Source organism: Nymphaea colorata, chromosome 3, assembly GCF_008831285.2.
Source record: "Nymphaea colorata isolate Beijing-Zhang1983 chromosome 3, ASM883128v2, whole genome shotgun sequence".
In the NCBI taxonomy this organism is placed as follows: Eukaryota; Viridiplantae; Streptophyta; class Magnoliopsida; order Nymphaeales; family Nymphaeaceae; genus Nymphaea; species Nymphaea colorata.
In genome coordinates, this window is record NC_045140.1 from 5,304,293 (window position 1) to 5,320,137 (window position 15,845).

Consider the following 15,845-nt stretch of genomic DNA (forward strand, 5'->3'; position numbering starts at 1 on the left):
CTCCCTCTCTGTCCTCAAAGATCGAAGAAGAAATCTCTCCCTCTCTGTCCTCAAAGATCGAAGAGAAGAAGAAGGAAGACGATGCATTGTCGCCTCTCTCAGCTCGTCCCTCCTCTCTCTCCCCTCAAAGCTGGAAGAACTGTAGATTTTGCTTCTCTCTCGCCTCTTCGATTTTGTTTTGGTTAATCATATCCAATTGATCCGATGTGCACATATTTGGATCAAATAAGAATGATAAAAAACTAAATCTGATCCAAATCCATTATTTAAATTCACAATTACATCCAAATCCAACCTTAAGTACTCAAGCAAATCCGGACTGTATTATTATATGTTAAAACCAAACTCTCAAATGTATGGGTATTAGATATATGATAGTTATTTAAAACTAAACCTGGATTGGAATCCAAATCCGAACAAATATTTGTTTAAAACCAAATCTGAATCCAATTAGACGCCATTTTTCCAATCTAAATTTGAACTGAGTTTTTAGTTGGGTATTAAATTTTTTCCCAATATCTATCTGTCGGATATCCAATTCAAATATGACCTACCAACATTCCAATCAGAGGAAAGCCATCATTTTTGCTTTTGCATGGCTGGTCCGATCCACTGAATGATTAAGTAGATTGGGTGCGTCCGAAGTTAACTACAAATCCGACAAGTAAAAGACTGGGTTGCGGTCGAAAATTTATAAAATCTTTAGCATTAATATTGAAGAAAGAGTGTCGGTTTGGTGAAAGCAAAACTAACCATAACTCATCCGAACAACTCTCTCTCTCTCTCTCTCTCATATATATATATATATATATATATGAGAGAGAGAGAGAACACCTGTCGTTTTCTACCCAACACACAAAAATACAAGAATGATTATGGCGTGGATGAGAAACAAAAAGACATTGAACTTTGTTAGTACTTTTGATAATGATTTATATATTTCCTTTCTCGAGCTTAACCGAATTTAACCAAGTTGAGTCCACTTAATTAGAGCTCGATTTATATAGGTTGTCGAGTTCATTTCTTAACTCGAACTCGACTTGTATAATAAACGAGTCGAGTTCGAATTAAGTTTGAGTCGAGCTCGAGTTAGCTCCACTCGTTGAACAACCCTAGTAAAAACTGAAAAGATTGAAGGAATAAGAAATGCCATAAATTAGTCTACAATCCAATAATCAACACAAATTTCAACATATTTTAATCATTTTGGCTATTAACTCACAGCTTCATGAGTTCATACTGCAGGAACTAAATAGGCCTATTTGTCACAAGCTGATGATGAAAAGGTGTGCATTTAGGATTGTCCCAAAAAGGGTGATAGGTTGTGATAGAGCAGCTTTTGCATTTCAATATGGGGATGTCAACGTTTTGGATTCAACTGTGGAACCTCGTAACAAATCTGAATCCAATTAGTAAGCGATCTGAATTTATCTGTTGAGTGCGATTAAATGGATTTAAATTTGGATCAGTAATCAGATAACTCAACCCATTTAGGCCCCTAACTTGGATCTTCAAGTTTAAAAGTCTCCTTGAATCTTTCTAGTGCGGGCCACAATTCTGCTAACAACTATGAAGATTCTAATTTTAAGATTGTACATAAGATAAAGGCTATGTTTTCGACAGAAAATAACTGTGAGATTGTGAAATAGCGTTCTTTAACTTAAAAGAACGACGCCACGCTAGGCTTCAAAGCGTGAAACTTCAGTTTAAAAGTTGCCAAGTGTGATACTAATCAAGAAATGCGAATATACGAAGCGGTTTGCTACAGTTATACTAGAGAAGAAGCTTTTTCGCCGTTTGATTGTAACCGGATGAAATCTTTCCTACAAGATTATTATGTATAGTTACTCACTCTTGAAGGTTAAGTTGTTGTGATCAAATCTAGGAAACTTGATGTAGTCTCCAGATTCTAATCTGCCAGCTGAGTTTTTTTCTTTATTGAAAAAAATTTGAGATCTTGTATACATGTTCAAGGAAGGTCTGAAGGTTTAATCGTCATCAAATAAACCACATAAATCACATATAGCCAGAGGGTATAAGTAACCAACAAAAGCAAAAACGTTGTGATTTAAGAGAATTTATGGAACCTGGTTATATGCGTCAAAAGTGTGCACGGTTAATGACTAAAATAATTTTAGTTTACACTGGAAAAAAATGTTAAAAATAAAAAATAATTGTAGAGGACATTTCTTCCCTCATTTGCGTACCGTGCAACTTTCTCCCTTAATTTATTTGCTATCTCAGTACACAAGTTTTCCTCGAATCTCAACAGCTTGGCAGGATCTGTCGGTAGCAAATAAGAATGTGAAAAACGACACTCCGCCATTTATGTTAGGTGCATTGCTTGCTTTTCCAGATTGCCATCAGCCCATCATCCTTCGATCATATGATGTTCACAAATCTTTCTCTAAGATATAAGGACGCAATGGCTGTGAATAGGCAGAAAAGAAGATGTACATTGACGGCCTGCCTTATCTATTGCGAAAGCTGCGCACTGTAAAAGTTGAAAACATGGGGACAGTAACTGGTGCATTTGGAAGGATAAAGACAAATCATGACAATTTAAACAAAAAAAAAAACAGCGAAAACGAATAATAAATACTGCGGCGAACTGCACATGACTATACAGATTCTCTTTCTTCAGGCGTCTCTGTTTCAGGTCGCTTTAACAGAGCCATTAGGTCGACTAGAATGAGCTCCATTGCGCTTGGTTTTGTTATTTTAACCAGTCTACTAGTGTAAGTTTTGTCTACTTATCTGTTTCTCCCATTCAAGTTTTTACCTTGGAAGTATGATGTTGTTGGTGATATGAGCTGACCCATTTCAGGATCGGTAGCGCGGAGCCGTCTAGCTCTGATGGACATGCCAGTGTTCCTCCAAGAGGGTGGAACTCATACGATGCCTTCTCTTGGATTATCTCAGAGGAGCAATTCTTGCAGAATGCAGATGTTGTCTCCAAGAAACTGCTTGCCCACGGATATAAGGTCACAGAGATGCACTTTGAGTAAAGGACACTAAAAGAAAAAACCATCATGTTCATTTCGCCATTTGTTAGGTGTAGTTTTTGTTTTATCACTTTTGTGAGTGGAAATATAAAATTTTCCTTTCTCTTTTCTCTTTGCTTCTGCTGTTTCTGGTTCCAGTATGTTGTGGTCGACTATTTATGGTATCGAAGGAAAGTAGAAGGAGCATACTCGAACTCTCTAGGATTTGATGTGATTGATACATGGGGAAGGCCACTTCCTGATCCTCAGAGGTGGCCTTCTTCGAGAGGTGGCAAAGGATTCAAAAATGTGGCTGATGCTGTTCACAAGATGGGCTTGAAATTTGGGATTCATGTCATGAGGGGTATCAGCACCCAAGCAGTCAATGCCAACACCCCCATTTTGGATGTTATCACGGTACGTGGCCTTCTAATGTTTCTCCTTTATGACGATCTTCTGCCATTTGGGGGGAAAAGGTTCTTTACAGAGCCTTCTTTATAAGTTTAGCTGCACAAGACGCCTTTAGAAGATTTGTCTACTTGAGTGCTTTGTGATTCGTACCTTTCATTTCTTCTATTGAAGTCCTTACTGAACCTTTTAGGGAGGTCAATACAACGATTCAGAGCGGCATTGGCAGGCAAAAGATATTGGCCTAAAGGAGAGGGCCTGTCCTTGGATGTCACAGGGATTTATGGCCGTAGACACTGATAAGGGAGCTGGTAGAGCATTCCTGAGGTCACTCTATCATCAATATGCTGAATGGGGTGTTGATTTTGGTAAATCCATAACCGTTTATCTTGCAGTATTGATCAGCTCTTCTGCCTAACATCCCCTTTATAGATACTTTGCTTTTGTTGCAATGGAATATCTGCTGATTACATAAAAAGCTGTACCTGATCAAAGGTGAATTGCATGACAGCTTTAATTGTAGTCAGCATGAACTTATTCTACGTAGAGGTATAAAAATCGTGATGCGTGATGAAATATGTTGTTCAGACCTTTCATATCCGAAGTCAACCATAGAACCTAAATAATTTATCATTATGGTCTTTTCGGTTAAGAAGTGCTGTGGTAGCATCATGTTAAACAATATTATGAGCCGTTTTGTCCTTTTGTATCGCTTTAGGGGGCACAAAGATTTATTTTCTAATGTGTTATCATATTCTTTTTTCAATTTGCAATTCATACTTTTGTTTAACATGGCTGATTTTCAGTGAAGCATGATTGCATCTTTGGTGATGATCTAGATACAAGCGAGATATTAATTGTATCTGAGGTAGTTTACAAACTCTGAAGTACCAGTTGCTTTTCACCGTACCTGCAATATATCACAAGAATCCAACAAAGTTTGGGCTGAGAATGTTTTGCAGGCTTTACAAAGAATAAGTCGTCCAATTGTATATTCTCTCTCACCTGGAACACATGTTACGCCAGCCATGGCTGCCAAAATTAGTAGCAGGGTGAACATGTATAGGATAACCGGTGATGATTGGGATGCATGGGAACATATCAAAGGGCACTTCAATATATCCAGGCATGGTTATTTCTAATCCACCTATGCAGTATACTGTTATGTTCCTATGGTGTTCTGTTTAATAGTCTTCAGATTTTTCAAAAATTTACCAAGTTATTTGACAAATCAAATTCATGAGTTTAAAACATATAAATAAAAAAATTGCTGAATTTTCTATGCGGTTATCCAATTCATATCTCCGGTACCAAAAACATGGGTACTAGTTAATAAATTCAAAACTATTTAATTTTTGGTCTCCAAATATGCTTCCCTTTACCATTTTTTACAGTCCTTACACACATAAGAAATGGAATGTATTGCACATCCTTGTCATATTTGATGCCAAATTTTTGTGCTTCAAAAGATCAGGGTAGTTTTTTTATGTAACCGATATTTTTTTGTTTGTGCAGAGACTTTGCTTCTTCTCACTTAATTGGTGCTGAAGGACTAAAGGGAAAGTCATGGCCAGACATGGACATGCTACCATTTGGCCAGCTTACTGATGTTGGTAAGGCATCCCTTTCCATCATAAACTAATTAGTTCTTTCATAAAAGCACAAACTTTATGATGCCATAGCTACCATATTTCTTGAGGGCATCCACTTTCATATTGGTCTGGGTAGAGAACAGAGCACATCCTTCCTATTGCTTAGTAAATATTGAACATTTGAACTTTGGTCATTTGCTGACCAGCTTGAAACCCTTATCTGTTGATAAGAAGCATCAACCCGTATGGATGATTAGTGAACCACATACCATTGGAAGATATCGGTAAACTGCCTCTCCCTCTGTATTCTGTCATCTTTCTTAATCTCTCTCTCTCTCTCACACACACGCAACACGTAGTCCTGAACTGTCCAATCAACCATAGCGTTTAAGGCTACGGCTATCATTTTCTTTAGGAAAACATAATAAACTGTCTCCCATATGAAACTCATCCTATATCATGTGTATTCTTCTTGTGTCCGATGTGTCTATGTTACATGAAATTTCCAGTTGCTGCTGTTGGAAAAACTTGATTCCCGTATGAGTTCTAGCATTTATAAATAGGTACCTGCTGAATTGCAGGTCCTGACTGGTCTGACTGCCAAATGCCCCTTAGTTTGTTTTAGTTTTCTTGATTGATATATGTTGTTTGCATTGCAATGGCCAGCTAATTCAACAGGTAACTATCTTTTAGGTTCAAATGAAGGGCCTCACAGAAAGTGCAATCTCACCATCGATGAGCAGAGGACACAGGTAGAAGTGATTTCACTAATTAAAATGTTGTGTTTCATTTGCTGAGACTTTATGTATCCCTTTTTTTGCTCTCTCTCTCTCTCTCTCTCTCTCTCCCCCCTGTGGCAGGTTACTTTGTGGTCGATGTTCAAGTCTCCCTTGATGTTCGGAGGGGATCTGACTCAAATTGATCAGACAACGCTGGGTCTTATAACAAGTCCCACCCTTCTGGAAATTAACTCCTATAGTGGAAACAACATGGAGGTACTTATATTTAAGTTAGCATGACAGCCTTAGACAAACTAATATATTGTGTCAGTAATTGCAGCTAATGTATTCTCAGTTGATGATGATATTTTGGTGGTTAAATTTCAGTATCCTTTTGTCCATGCAAAGAGTCCACACTGTGAGAATGTTCAGATAACAAGGCCAGTTGTACCTGTGGATGAAAACGAGGATGTCAATAATGATCTACAGTTAACTAGTTGCTCTAATGTGAGAGCAAGGGGCTTCATTTTGGAAGCTTATAATGGAGACATAGATCACATATGCTGGAAAGAAGGCATAGCTGGAGAAAATATTTCAAGATTCTGTCTGTACAAACGTCAACCTTTGTTAACAGAGTATGAATTTTTCCTCTGTATGATGTCAATTGCTTTAGGTCCTCTTTTCAGTGATTTTCAAGTGATCTGATAATATGATACTATGATGTAGGGAAGAGCAAATTGCATATGAAAGGCGATATTCTGGAAAATTTCATTTAGTGACAGCTGCATCTGATGATCTGTGTCTTGATTCTTCTATAGACAGAAGAAATTCCATGGAGAAATCAGCCTTCATGAAATTTTCCCCTTGTAGATATAGTGCTAACCAGGTTGATTAACCTCTATTCCTCACAAAAAAAAACTTCCATTAGTGCTTCAGATAATGCTCACGTATTTATTCTTTGTGAATTCATGTGTGTGCCATTTTTCTTTTGCATGTCTGAAGTATGTTAACTACTTTTGCGTCAAGCTCATGGTGTTTTGCAATCTCAAGATATTTTCTGTATACTAAGCCTGGATCAGATGTTTTCTTCCACATTTTTCTGCCCACTGTTGGTCTAGGATCAGGAAATTTCGATCAAAAGATAAAGAAATATTTTTGCTTCACTTGGCAGCTTTGGGATTATGTTGATGGAAAGCTTGTTGATAGCTATTATGGTCTCTGTGCAACTAAGCACATATTAGATGGTAAACCATCCTTCATGCTGTTTGAAATTTCCTTACTTTTGTTAAATATCATCTCTAATATATGCTTTCCTGAATGATTCTTTCAGATACTAAATATGAAGGAGAAGTCCGTTCTTGGATTGCAACTGGAAGAAAAGGTCAGCATACTTTTGAAGCAAATTTGTTATTCAATGTCTTTTTATGAAAAGTTTGACTGAAATGTTATCGTATTGTATGATGCACACGATTGGGCATTTCAGGATCTTTCTTTCTATTGAATGCATATTGTATAAACTGATTCATATTGATATCATACTTCTAGTTTCAAACCTGCTAACCCTTTGGCCATCTTGTTTCTGTTTAGGTGAAATATATCTATCTTTTTTCAATCTTTTCTCTTGTAAGATGACAATATCAACAACGATCAAGGAGTTGGCTAAGGTGCTGCCTAAGGACTACATAAGGAAAGGCTCCTGCTATTGTTCTGAAATTTGGACGAATCAGCAGCTTGGGATAATAAGAAAAGAGTTGTCCATGGAAGTCGCAGCACATGGTTGTGCAGCATTCGTCCTCAAATGCCACTAGCAATATCCACACAGAGGTGAGGTACCATGTATAAGGAGATTCACTCAACTTTCCATGTCAAATTGACGCTAGAACAGAGAAGTACGTGCATGGATCAGCATGCAGTATGCTTTATGTGGGTTGAATTGAAATATCGCTTCAGGTAAACTATCATATTTAGGGGTTGAAAGTCCTTCCGTACGTTTAAGTGTTACCATTGTTTATTTTCGAGTCAATGTGATACCGGAACCTCTTCACTTACATAAAGCAAAACTGTACTCATCGAAATTGTGTTTAAGAATTTTTTTTGAAATCATGGTCTTAGAACAGAGATGGCAGCGAACAACTAGTGATAGCAGTGCTCGATTCAAGCAATTATGGCCACAATCCATCACTTCAAAAATTGATGGTTGAATAAAGAGCGAAATAACACTACAAACCTACAACCTGTGTTTGAATTAATGAGCTACAACTTCAAGTTATCATGTAAATGGTATGCATGGAGTTTCATACTTTCTAGTCTAAAGAATTTTCACCTGTAGTTCATTTTGGCAACTTCAATCGCAGAAGAAACAATGTTCAAGGCTTGTTACTGACAAAAACAATTAAGTTTTCATTAAGCCATTTCATCATCTATTGCTAATAGATTTGATAACAAGTGTCATCTCTGATAACTGGCCCTGCGTGCTAAAAACTAAGTGAACTATATTTCCCTGTCCATTTCGCACCTATGAAAGCATCCATTGTCATCCTCACATCCACTGCAATGAAATGATCTTATCATGGATTCTGAATTCAGTTAGCAAACAGATAGTGGATAGTGTAATTTATTTTGCCAGACTAATGATATGTGAAAAGATTTGCATAACCATTATACCGGAAGCCTGTTACCACACTCTTGTAATTAGATGCTGAGTTAGTATGTTGACTCCAGGGAGAAGCAATTTCAATGGCAATATGTGTCACTAAAATGAAATATCTGTGCAACAAACTCAGCTTCTATTCTCCAAGTAAACAGGCTACTTGCCTAGTTTAGTTTGATGATTTGAATTCCAAGCCTATGACAGTTATTTTCATCGTGTTCATTAAGCATTTTACCAAGAGATGTGTTCCACAAAACACTGTCTCTTCCACTTTTGAAGACCATCATGAAATATTTTCCTTGCAAGAAACCAGTTTGCTATGGAGTTGTCCAATGTCTTCAAATTAAATGTTCTCAGTCAGTCAATTGAGGAGGTCCATATATAGGCTGCTAATCAGCAATAGCTCTATCTCAATTTGGGTGCTATTTAAGATCTATTGTCTGGGAAGATGATTGTACCAAGTAAACTTCCTGTTAAGTCACAAGTTTTTCATAACATAAACTTTCTTCTATGGTACTATCTATTCCACTCATGAGTCTGAAATGTACAATAAGAAAGAACAAAGAAGGAGAGGGTTCCTCAACCTCCCCCAGTTGTTCATTGAGGAGAGGGTTCCATTACTAATTACCATCTTACAATTATTCTTGCAATCTAGTTTACAATTATTCTTGCCTCATTGGCTTTTCTTGGAGTGACCATTCTTACCAATCCACCTGGTCATTTGCATTGATTGATTGTAGAGGATCTGATTGGTGTAGCTTGACCTCGTGCTATAGTTAGTTAATGCAGTTTTAAACCGCTCTTATGTACAAAAAAAAAAAAAAAAATCTTGTTCAACTGATCTCCTATTGATTCTCTTCAAGAGTGGTGATATCCAGGCTAATGCTTTCTAACTGCAATGGTTTCTCCAATAGCCTCCCTCAAGTTCATTGTTCCTTGAATAACATTGAGGTTGGTGGTTTGAATAACATTGAGGTTGGTGGTAAGAAAATGATTTCTGTTGCTACTTGCTAGTCAGAGGCTTGGGTAGAATATAAGAAACTTGGTCCTCTAGTAAAATATATTTAATTTGCATCTTCCTTTTACTCTGAAATGTACTTAATTAACAAGGAGATTAAGTCTAAGTGTGCTTATTTGAGTTTCTAAGGGATTATTGTTTATTCTCTAAACCAAAATTAGCACCACAGTTAAGGATTAATCATTCTTAAAGCTCAACCAACCAAGGTGTGTGCAAACATTTAATTAAAGACTAAATAAAGTTAAAAACTATCTTTAAATTAAAAATACATTTTAATATAAATAATATATTTTAAAAAAACACCTCCCTTTTCTTCTTTGACCGGGCATGACAAAGATCCCCGGGCAGACTTTTATCACATAGATAACAACCAAACTAAATTCTAACTTAATCTAACAAAGGAAATAAAAACTTAACTAAGATAATATAATAATCAACATGAAAATGAGGCTTGGAACAAAGCCAAGTGAAAATGAAATGAGAGGAGAATAAAGAGGGAGAGACTAGAGAGAGCTAATCTACGAGGGTTTTCATTTGAGGCCAATAAGGGAGAAACAGACTCCAAGAGAGAGGAGGAGGAGGAGGAGAACAAAGAAAATGAGAGGATAGAAGTGAAAATATCTCCAACTCACACCAAAAAAAAAAAAAAAAAAAACTTTTTTGTGGGAACAAAAATAAAAGGAAAAAAGGAAAAAGACAGAAAACAACATTTCATTTTTAAAAATTACAAAAATATCCCTCTTCTCTTAATGCATATATGGGTTGCGTGCCCCTAACGGCGCACTAACTCACTCTGTTGGCCAGGACTGGTTGTGGCCAATACATGTCGTCCGTGTGTGTGACTTAAGCTTGGGCATCGGGCTGGCTCGGCCCAATAATGAGTAGGGTCCAGGCCAGCCCGACATCCAAAAACTGGGCTCGGTCCGGACCCGATTCAGAAAATTTGAGTTTGGGTCCAGCTCGATTAAATTTTAAAAAATATTTTTAAATATAAAATAATATATATATATATATAATTAATTATAATAAAATATTATAAATATATTTATAAAAATTAATAAAAAATTAAAAACCAATTATTAGCCTCCATTGAACTTATCGAGCCAGCTCGGGTCGCTTTTTCTTAGATTCGGACCTGAGCCCGAGTCAGACCGAATACCGTGTACCCGACCCGACGGTAGCTGGGCCTGGTGCCCAGCCTTGTGCGCGTGACCGTGTATAGAAATGAGCAGCCACTGCATGGCCACATCAGCTCGTGTGTGAACAACAGATGGTCGATACAGCCAGGTCCGACCACTATGTGCTTAGTCTAGTTTTATTTATTTATTTATTATTAGAAAAAGCAATGGTATTTTGGAAAATGTGCAGAATTTTGGTAAATCAATTGAAATTTAGTAATCATGAATATTTTGGGTATTTTGAAGTGGAGGGTGTTTTGGGGAATTGTGCACGGTGCACGGGAATTTTGTGCCCTCAAAGATTTGAAATGGAAGTTTAGATCTGGATGGGATGTGACAATGTAGAACCTAGAATGGATTTGAAAGTGTTGTTTGGATCTGGGATGGTTCAGAAAGTGAGATTTGGACCCAAATTGGGTCATGAAAGTGATGTTTGAATCTTGACGTAGGATTTGGACCCATATTAGATTCAGAAGGTGGAAATTTGGACCTGAATTTAATATGAAAGTCATAGTTTAATCCAGATGAATCTGAAGATGATAGTCTGGATCCGAAAAGTGATCATTTGTATTCGAAAGCGATAGTTTGAATCCTAATAGATCTGAAAGCAATGGATTTGAAAGTGGTAGTTTAGTTCCAAATGAATCCAAAAAAGATATTTTGGATCCAGATGGATAAGAAAGGGATAATTTGGATATGAATGAATCAAGAAGTGATCGTTTGGATCCAAAATGGGATATGTTAGATTTGAATGGATCTAAAATGGAAAATTTGAATCTGAATGGATCAGAAAGCTATAGTTTGGATCCAAATGGATGCAAAAGTGATATTTTGGACCGGAATGGATTCAAAAGAGATAGTTTGAATAAGAATGAATCTAAAAGCAATATTTTGGTCCCTAATGGATTCAAAAGAGATAGTTTGAATAAGAATGAATCTAAAAGCAATATTTTGGATCTGAAATGGGTCCAAAAGTGAGATCTTGGATCTAAAAATTAACAATTTGTATCCAAATTGATCTAGATGAAAGGTTTTGGATTTTATTTGGATCTAGATCGAGTTTTTAAGGCATAGATTTGATATGTATTGAGTCTGGCATTACAATCGAGATCAAAAGGTTTGGATAACCTAACAGGCTTGGGTTGAATTGAGTGTGGCGCCAGGATCGAGATCAAAAAAATTTGAATTGGAGGCTTGAATTGAATCCATGATCTAAGTCAGTGGCAAAATGGTAATATAAGGTTTTGGGTTATGGGCAGAGTAGAGATTTTGTAAAAGTGAAATTTGGGTTGACCTATAAAAGTTTTGGAAAATATTAATTGACCCCAGTAAAGATTTTGCAAGATTTTATATATATATACATATATATATATATATATATATATATATATATATATATATATATATATATATATATATATATATATATATATATATATATGGTTTAGCTATCATAAGAAAAAAAAATTGACTTTGCCCCAGTTGAGAAACTATGAGATGAAAGCAACAAACATTTGAACCAATAGTTGATAACAAGGTTTGTCTCTATTCAACACATTATATTAACCAAATGCATATACCACAACCAACCTTTTTATAGGGAACATATAAAACACAAATAGATCATATTTATTCTTCATTTAAACCCAAGTAAGGCTTCACATGGTAGACTAACAAGCATGATAAATCAATGATTGTCTTAGTTGAAGCTTCAAAAGGTGGTTGGTAGCTGGAATCCTGTGTTCTTTGGAACGATGTCCCAGTAAAAAATAAAGGACACCAAACATGAGACAAAGAATACGAAGAACAATTTGTCTTCTTGTCAAAAAACGTTCAAGTCATGTCGTTTGATGCTCACTCTTTGTCTCTCTCTCTCAATTAGGGGCCGTTTGATGGTCAGAAAAAAATTTCTGGAAAAAAATTTCTGGAAAAAAATTTCTAGAAAAAAATTTCTGGAATTGAAGAAACGGAAAAAATTTTCCGTTTTTCCAAAACCAGTTTGTGTTTTATTTTTCTAGAAAAAAATTTCTTTGTTTGATGGGAATGGTGAGGAAGAAGGAGGAAGAAGAGAATGAGGGAGGAGGGAGAAAAAATTTCCTCCTCCAACGGTCACAAAAAAATTTCTGGAAAAATTTCTCCACCCCTCTGGTTGGAGAAATTTTTCCGAAAATATTTTTCCAGAATCATCTCCAACGGTCCAAATTTTTTTTCCATGTTTGATCAAATGGAAAAGTTTTAAAAATTTGATTTTTTTTTTTTGTTGAACAATGCTTTTCCTGCCAACCAAACGCCCCCTTAGGGAAGGGAATCTCTGTGTCTCTCTCTTGCGGCAAGAGAAAGGCTGCAAACGGCTTCTTTATTTGCCTCCCTTGGCACTATTGTCACGTCATGTTCTCCTAAACCAGAACTTGATGTTCCTAGGAAAATGTGTTCCAAAATCATATATGCTCCTTACAAACTTTCACCCGAAAATGTGTTCCAAAATCATATACTTTTGAGTATTTCATGAATTTGTCCCAAAATAATAATAGATTGATGGAATACTTGTTCGATAATTTCATAAATCTATTTTAATTTTGAGGCAAATTCATAAAACACCTACATGATGTACTTATTACCAAATGGTTTTTCATCCTTGGTAAGGATGTCATAAGAGTTAGTTAGGTGACAAGCGAAATTATCCAATGACATCTATTTGATATTGCAGACTAGCCAAGAAATGATGCATTTGCTAATGACACCCTCTTCTACATGTTCCTTATTGTATATGAAACGTGTTTTGATTGTGACCCATGCGAAAATGAAATCTGCACATTAGAAAGCTTTTCCAAAGGAAAAGCGCCACTCTGTAAGTTGAAGTATGATTAATTTGAACTTATATATATATATATATATATATATATATATATGAAATAAAATGAAGGTTAAAGAGTCAATTAATACGTTGGTAAACGGATTCCAGTCTATTGAATGTTATTTGTACCGTCCTCTCTTAGTTTCAAAAAATGACGTACTTAGGACCGAAAACATTTGGAAAATTGGACGCTTGAATCGGTGGAATAAAATCTATTTGATTCATCGGCTGCTAAGACTGTTCGTTATCTTATTATTTTCTAAAATATTTTAAAGTTTTATATTGATACTCTTTTCTTATAATTTCACCCATTTTTACTAGTAACTAATATAACTGTTTAGTCGACTCACAATCGACTCGGCCGAAAGTCTGATCCGGCCAACTCACCGAGTCAGTAGCCTTGTCAACTCGATTCGGATTTCTTATTCCATAAAACTGCTTAAATAAATGAAATATGCCAACAAATTCTTTTACTTAAAAGATTTTTTTAATTATCATTAATTTACTTGTAAAATATAAAAAAGTAGAAAGCGGGTCAATTGGCCTGCGCCTACGCAGCTCAATTCATTATCTTTCAGCTGAATAATACCAATAAGAAACCCATGTTTCATGCAGCGCACCGGTCTTAATCAGATATGAGATATCCAACATTTGGGGACCATTACTTTAAACTTAAAAAGGAAAAAAGAAGAAAAAAAACAAGAACATTTCCAATGGAATTTGGATCTGATAAGTCAATTTGGATTATTCTTTAGAATTTTTGTGTAGTCATGAATTGTTTGACATTAGAAGCAAAGTATGAGTGTTCTGCAAAACTGCCAAAAATTTATTTATCATCTATGGAACACTAATTTATGTGTTCTGTGAATCTGCCCTTAATTTGAGTGCAGATTCATAAAGCACTTACATGGTGTTCCTAATTTCAAATAGCTTTTTAAGGTCCAAAACAAAATCATAATATGATTGCCACATTTATTGTGTTTCAAAACATGTTTTTTGGTACTTTTTTTTTTATCATATCCAGTAATCCCACAATCTCCATATTCAAATTGGTTTTTATTGAGAAGATGCTTTTATATATTCATTTTAGGTTTTCCTAATTTCAAACAGCTTAAATTTTAAGGTCCAAAACAAAATTTGCCACATTTTTTTGTGGTTCAAAACATGTTTTTTGGTACTTTTTATCATATCGAGTAATCCCACAATCTCCATGTTCAAATTGATTTTTGTTGAAAAGATACTTTTATATATTCATTTTAGTGCAACAATCACAACAGATGATGTCGACTATACTTTATGGGAATGAGAGGTTCTGTAAGAACTTCTGCCAGATTCTGTAAGAACTTCTGCCATTCTTTAAATAATATGATGAAATACTTTTTCTGTTCACCCAAAAACACAAATGCAAAAATATTGAATCTCTATCCATAACCAAAATCTGAACTGTTTGTGACAGCAGGTAATCCAAACTGTTAGTTTGTGAAAGCAGGTGGGTAGGCCCAGTAAGAAGAATGAGAAAAAGAACAAATTATCCCAAATTCAAACATGAACGGGACATGTACTCCCCTTTTGTGCGGATGAGGGCTCACGCCTGCCACTAAAGATAAGGCCGGTGGAAGAGCCCCATGGGGCTCTACCATGAAACAGTGGGGCCCACAAAATTAGAGTGGGTAGGCCCCACCTGCCCCTTCTGTACTCCAATTGACCTGAAACGCTAGGGTGAGAAGGATGCCTCCGGCTGGCCCACCTCCTTTTTGTAGAGAATTGGCATTTTTTATTTTATGATAATTTTTAAATATGTTAGAAAGCTTTTATTTTTAATTGAACTTTTTATATTTTAAAAAAATAAACTTTCATTTTCTTTATTAATTCACAACAAATTCAATTTCTATTAATATGGGCGCTTCACAAAATCTTCATAAAATGAATGTCTTTTTCTAATGCTAAGCGTCCGTGTCAACATATGATATCAAGTCAAGATAAGTTTGCTAAGGATTTTGGGCAGATTGGACTTAGGGTAAGAGAGAAAGTGACATTTGATATTACTGATGATGATGAAAGAACTGAAACCAGCTGGCTACATAGTTATCTTTTTCACTTTTTTGTAAATGAGTTTTTAACAACACAAAATAAAAAAAAAATATCATCCCTTACCATATAAGTAGCTGGCTTATTTCAATTTTCCTCTTAATTAGATTTGAAAACTTATTTTAGATGAATCGAAAATGTGTTGGATTTGAATTCAAGTCTAAAGAGGGGAAAGGCAAAACCAAAATATAAAAATTTCTTGTTGGTCTTAGCCTAGATTCTAGCCTATGTCATAGGGATCCAGGGGTGCTCTAACATACTTCCTACTGGCATATTTTTTCATAAGTTATGTTAGTAGACATTCTCTCCAAAATCAAGACCTAAAAAAAAGGGGCAAAGAAAGAAAACTCTTAA

At 35.7% G+C, this 15,845-nt stretch overlaps 1 protein-coding gene across 1 annotated transcript; it reads left to right on the top strand.

Annotated features, from left to right (window-relative positions):
• The first annotated feature begins 2,581 nt into the window (after positions 1-2,581).
• Positions 2,582-7,778, top strand: LOC116249641 (uncharacterized). Its single transcript, XM_031622812.2, has 14 exons — positions 2,582-2,738; positions 2,828-2,984; positions 3,144-3,401; positions 3,586-3,760; positions 4,199-4,260; positions 4,355-4,518; positions 4,908-5,005; positions 5,678-5,736; positions 5,845-5,979; positions 6,091-6,338; positions 6,430-6,589; positions 6,875-6,947; positions 7,034-7,084; positions 7,291-7,778. Exons 1-14 carry the CDS (start codon positions 2,692-2,694, stop codon positions 7,509-7,511), a joined length of 1,908 nt encoding a protein of 635 aa, XP_031478672.1. The 5' UTR covers positions 2,582-2,691; the 3' UTR covers positions 7,512-7,778.
• Positions 7,779-15,845: the final 8,067 nt, after the last annotated feature.